This window comes from Branchiostoma belcheri, unplaced genomic scaffold (genome assembly GCF_001625305.1).
Source record: "Branchiostoma belcheri isolate BF01 breed outbred unplaced genomic scaffold, Haploidv18h27 scaffold52, whole genome shotgun sequence".
Classification (NCBI taxonomy): Eukaryota; Metazoa; Chordata; class Leptocardii; order Amphioxiformes; family Branchiostomatidae; genus Branchiostoma; species Branchiostoma belcheri.
In genome coordinates this window covers 1642718-1649087 of record NW_017804154.1, presented here as the reverse complement: position 1 = coordinate 1649087, position 6370 = coordinate 1642718, and the positions used below count along the sequence as shown (strand labels likewise).

General features: G+C 40.8%; 1 protein-coding gene across 1 annotated transcript in view; it reads left to right on the top strand.

The window, feature by feature from the left end:
- The window catches only part of LOC109480673 (microtubule-actin cross-linking factor 1-like), a 105879-nt gene continuing 99509 nt past the window's right edge, over positions 1–6370 (top strand). The window contains 2 exon segments of the mRNA XM_019782901.1: positions 1–405; positions 408–676. Of these exon segments, the coding sequence (XP_019638460.1) occupies positions 375–405; positions 408–676 (300 nt within the window). The 5' untranslated portion in view covers positions 1–374.

The window sequence follows — 6370 nt, the reverse complement described above, 5'->3', positions numbered from 1 at the left end:
TTCTCTGTCCCTATGAATGCTGCTCCCTAGTGAGGGACAGTGGAGGGCCTGTTTGTTGTTGTTGTAGCTCCTGATCTGCCACTGTTTACACATTAATGGGTTGGGCCATCCCTCCATGATAAGTGGTTGTCAGGGACAGTCAGACCAATCAGACCCTGGGGACGTCACACAGGCATGCCTGAGTGCGTGTGTGTTGTGTGTTCTCATTCCCCGCCCTCCCCAGCTCCAAGAAAGATGGCTGCCTCTAGCTGAGCTGCATCCCCGGCTAGGTACACATGCCTAGCTCCTTCCCCCGCTAACCATATGTAGGAACGGCAACAAGGAATTCGTCTGGATTTTGCTTGAGTGTTTCTGAGGAGAAAACGTTTGAAAAAATGGGCGGCAAGTGTAGCTGCGTGCGCCCCAAGAAAAGAAGAAGGGACCGTACCAGATAGGAGACCCCTACCCCATGACTATGGAGAATCTACTCACATCACAGGATCCGCCGGCACAGATCAGCAGAGCTGCCACCTTTGCCAGTCGTGAAACTGCCACCCTCCTCCGCCAGCGAGCCAGCTACAATACTGAGGACAATGTAGGTATCACGGTAGTGGTGTGGTTGGGACTCAGCTGCATGACAGACAGTTGGTTGGCCTTGCGATTTTGTTTTGCCTCCAGAGGGGCTCAGGTTTCAGTCCACTATCTATCAACTTGACTTGGCAAACAGAGCAGAAAATAGGCTGTGATGGTCTTCTGTGTGAGGATCACCTTCCCAGAAACAGGGAGAAGATAGTTGGAAAACTCTCTATCCATTCCATCCTGTCATGCATTTCATAAGCCCTGCTGGCAGTTGTATGAATGTGTCCCCATTTTGGTCATGATGGCATCTGCTGCCTCAGTCCCATATACAATTTCATGTCCCAAATTTGATCCAGCTTGTAACTGTCAATATAAATAAAGGGGTAAATTTAAAGCCTGTAGGGGAGATCAAATACACAGGTTAGGGACAGTGTTGTTTATTCATTATGGTATTATTTATGTTGGTCTTGTATTTGATATATGTCCTCCAGGTATTCAGGTGTCAGTCTTCATTTTAGCAGTGATGTGAACTATACTCTAGACTGAGATTAGTTTACAAAGAAGTATTTCCGCAGACAGAAAGACAATTCACAAGACAAAAAAGTAATGGATTTATTGTCTATGACTGTGTAAGTTCCCAAATTTTGTGATTTGACTGAGCTACCATGAAGTTGTTGGCAGTCACGATAACGTAATGAATGAGGTATTGTTGGAATGTGTCTCATAAAAAACCATTCCATTTATAATCTTTCAGAATCAGATACCCCATAGAAATATCGGCTTTTGTTCATATCACTGCAAAACAGCCATTAAAAAAGTCATAAATTTGTAACATATAGTCTCATCCCAAGTTCAGTTTGGCCACAGTGAAAGTGCTTTATTTTGCAATTGGGAGAAGCTACCCCATTCTCTACTTCCACCATTCTGTTAGTCATCACTTTCTGAATATCAGAATATTATTCAGTAGTCGCAGATTCCATTTGCACTTCCCATGGTTATCTGATAATTGCGCATTACAGTATAACCTTCTTGTCTACGGTCTTGTCCCTACCACACGCTGTCTCGGAATGTAACCCATCTGAAACCGCTGACTTTTAGATGACCTCATTAGAGCCCTGTTCCCTGTGTGGGTGTAGCACATTTATCTCACTACAGACAGGGTAAACACTGATCCTCCATCCCTGCCTGTGCATATCTCAGCTCAGTTCTCAGCATTTGGAAATTCTTCAGGTGGCCTTCACCAGCAGTAGGCATGACCGTGTGTGTAATCACGTAGTGCAGTGTTAATCAAGGACGTGTGTGTGTTGATTAATGAAAACTACCGGTATGTGACCAATTCTAGGTTACTACTGGTGACTTTTGTAATAATAGATCACCAAACGTTTTGCTTTGGTTCTGCAATCTTTAGTCAGACAAGGCATAAAGCAGAGACTGTCTCATTTTCAATAAAAATATGATACTGCATAAGGCCTAGATAGTATCGTTTTTATTAAAATGTGTTTGTAACCCATACATATTAGTAGTAATACCCAATCCGCAGTCTGAACCACTAGCTAATACCTCTTATATGTTACCTCAAATTCTGGAGGGATTTTGTAAATGGTTTCCATACATTTCATGGTTCTTTGATGGAAAGTAAGAAGTTGTTGTCTCATTGCCAAGTGCAGCTGCATGTGGTTAAATGGCTGGCTCAGGGTGAAAGCTTAACCTTTTCCACATTGGTTTTCAAGTAGGGTTGAAAGAAGCAAATAACTGAAGGGGATTCTAGACGACAACATGTCTGCCTTCTAGTGCCAATATTTATACAGCCAATATGAAACATTAAATCAATTTTACAGGTGGTTGTTATACTTGAACTGTCATTTTGGAAAAAAGATATCATTTTGCAACATTCCCCAATGATATCAAATTTTGATTGCTGTCTCTGCACATGGCAGGGTTTGTCTTTGGTTTTTAGTTAGCTGAACCAGGAAACTGGGTCAGGGTGGGGCTTTAGAGATGGTAGTCAAACATTAACAAGAGTATTGCACACTAAATGTAGTGCTTGTACCACCTCTCCTTTATACCAGTGCCACTGTTGTGTAAGTAAAAAATAAGACAAGATCGTAGAGCAGTGATTCACAGTCTGTGAAACTAGCTTACTTCCAAAATTTTGTTATCTGGAAAGAAGATTGTTGTTTGGAGAATGGAATTTTGACAAGCTAGGAAACTCTCAATCTGGTGTTAAACATATATAAATCCTGTTTACATCAGCTACAGCCATGTGTTACCATTTCCCCTGTCACCTCCCTGAATACTTATGTGACCTCAAAAACCTTACACAGATGCAGGTAACAGCCTGAGTGTTATCTGACGCCTTGGGTATCAGAGGTTAGGGAGGAATAAAGATAGAATGTAGTGTTATCTAGGGTCAAGCAGTCACCTCTGATGAGGGTCAGGTAAAAATGTTTGACCCAGGCCCTTTGGCAGCTGGTGTACATATGGAGAGCTTTAAACACATTACACTTGGGTAGAGGAAAGCTTGTGTAACAAGAAATCAAAATCTCATTCTTCGTTCTTGAAGTTCTGGATTAATTCATTATTGCGAATTTCTCTCTGATTCTGTATCATTGAAACTGTCTATGCATTTTCCCACTGGCTCCCATAGGGCAACAGACATGCATATACAGGAAATGAGATAACCTTTTATGGAACATTAGACCTAACTTCCTGTCAGTATTCTAGAGGAAAAAGTGGAAATGTATGTGTGTTGAAGTTTATCCGATCTATATGGGGTCTTTGAAGACATTTTAACACCTGCTGCAGGATGTTGTGACCTCCTATTCAGGTGAAACCTAAAACTTGAACACGGAAGTGGTCTTTTGTCGGCTGAGGTGTAAATGAAGAGGCCTTTTCAAGTGCTTTTAGCAAGTTGTTTTAACACACGATAGCTGAATAGTGTGTTTGTAGTTGGTTGAATGAACACTTATTCAGAAGAGCCATGTGTTTAGTATTGTGTATGTCTGAGGCAATTTGAGAGGACAGGTACTGGATGTAGCTGATTTCCTGGTGTCAGTAGTTGTAAGTTTGGGGTATCTGTTCATTACTCCAAATTTTGTGCCAGTTCTGACTCTAACTTAGTCTTTAGGTCTTAATTATCATGATTTCTGTGTTTCCAAAATTTAGTTGAAGAATTGCGTGTAGAATATTCAGATATCGACAAAGTATGAACTGCTTTTAATTGCTTTTAACTACTTGTAAACTGACAAATTATGAAGCCAAGGAAGCTCAGAGCTCCTCTATAATTGTCATTGATATTCACAACTATAACTACTGTTATGTACAAATCCCACAAAGTGTCAGTTGTTCTAAATAGAACAATACAGACCAATTCTGTATTCACACCTTGGCAGTGTTATTGTTACATATGATTAAAGGATTACCAGATAAGTGGCAACTCCTGATCTGTATACTGAATCGAGGCTAGCTGATTGACAAGTAATTGTGAATTGGTGCCTGTGCTAAAGCTAGCACATTATTGTCACCTTGTCCAATGTGGTGCAAGTTTTCCCTCCCCTCAAACTACATGCCAAATTATCACAGGGTCTATAATCGTATGCTAGTAATGAACTAACAAACACTATTGTTGGCTCTACTAAATGCAGTGATTGTTCTCCATGTGCACAAATGTTCTAGCTTTTCTTCATGGAAGACTTTGTGTTTGTTGACTGTAGTATCTTCAAAGATGACTTTTTGGTCATCTACGTGTAAATTATAGGACACAGGCTCCCTTTGAAGCAGATGGTTGTGTTTGATCCTCTGTGCTTGGGGCAGGTTTCAGGGTGCTGAATGCTTGTGTGTTTTGTCTTGAGTTGGCAGTTGTTAGAGGCAGTTTTCTTAAATCTGTGTCCCAAACTTGTTTCTCTTCATTTCAGATGACCACTTTCAAGCCCTATAGGAATAACATGTGGCATAGGCATAGATATAGGTATAGATAGATTACCTAACTTTTGTACCTATGACTTTTAGAATTGTTGCCAAGACTTAGAAGCAGGTTTGAGTCTGCTAGTGCCTAGTCTGGAACATTGGATATTTTCAAACAGCTCATTCCCAGCCAGACTGAGGGGCGGGTCTGGATGCTTGGCTATCTACCAACAGCTAATTTAAACCACTCTGTGCGAAGATGCTAACATGCCATGGTCAGCCACTCTGTCTGACCTGGTGACTGTCTATTGTGACCTTGATATCAAGAATAGAGGCCCCCTGTAGGGTCGTTATATCTCTGGTTTCAGACAAGCATGTTGCTCTTTTCCTGTGTGTTGCTATTTCCCTGTTCCAATTGCTATATCTTCATGTACTCCATTAGTTATTGTAGGAAACCAAGACTCAAGAGTTATACTTGCTCTAGTTGACTGCAACTTGCCCTCTATAGACACCCCACTGAGAAGGATGTGGTGCTTGGTGATAGGGGGTGGGGCAGACTTGATACCCCATTATTAGATCTAATTATGACTTAATTGACCTACTGATGAACACAGTGGTATCCAGCTGGGCCCAGTCTGCCCAGGCCTTCCTGGTCAGTACTGGTCAGGAGTTGAACTGTTATACTGAAAACATCTTGGGCTGTTATATCTTGAGAAAAAGTGATATTCTGTGTTGGATATCTAGTGTAAGTCAAGTTGGTTATTATGGTCAATAGTTGAAGACACAGCACCAATTAGGCTCAACTAACTATGTGATGTGAATAATCAATGACAGATAAATATTGCTTGAAATGCAGTAGAACTCTTGTCAGGTTATGATGAATACTGATGTCTAAAAGTCCCTTTCATCTTTCCAAGCTCTATGTACAGTATAATCCCTGTATCCTGGGGCTACAAAGCTGTTGACAGGGGCCCCCAGCTGTTTATACCTACAGGATTTCTGTTTTCCAGTCAGTAGAACTTTGGCTTATATGTTAATACCATGTGTTGACAGGTCAATGATGGATCTGGGTGGATAGGGGCTGTGGGTATGGGTCGAACATGCAGTAGAATTTACACTCCTAATTTGCTGACGTTCTTTGATGGTCTAGCAATAGTGTCTGCTATATTTCTGCGTCACCTGTTGTGTAAAAAATAACAGATATGCCACTGCCAAATCATGTATGATAATACTCTCTAATAGTGTGTATTGTGACAGAAGGAATGGATGCCTACACACTGTGACAGTGTTTTGCTGAGCTTTATCTTCCATCTCCTATCAACCTTCCCGTTGATTTATCCTATTTTTCTGTCTCATAACACATCTGAAACTGATATATCACTGGAGTGTAGGTGCATTTATTGCCTATAATAACTCAATTCAGTGTCATATGATCTGCAATCAATACACAAATCCTTTACACTTAATAGGATAATTAGCTAAGCATACATAAATGAATCTTTTCATAATATGATAATCTGCTGGATATTGTTATCAGCTAAAAAACAGTTTCATATAGATTATAACATTTTTAACAACCAGTTTTCTTCTTATTTTTATTTCAATCTTGTTTTGTTTTGAGCTTTTAGAGTTTTTGAAAGCCACTGCTTAAGATATAACCCTGTGTTAATGCTGTGTGGAAAGCTTTCCTTGGAAAGAAACACTACGTACAGTATTTTCCTTTGGATGCTCCCTACAAGGTGTGAGTCATCTCTCCTATCTTCTCTCTGCACGCTTCCCTCCCCAGGAAGCACTCACTCCCAAAATGTCACCGGTGAGTGGCTGACAATTTTTCATAGCTCTTACTAATTGCCATAGCAATGTCCAAGCCAGCTTGCATTTTTTTGTTGTCCTTGACAACGGGCTGTGG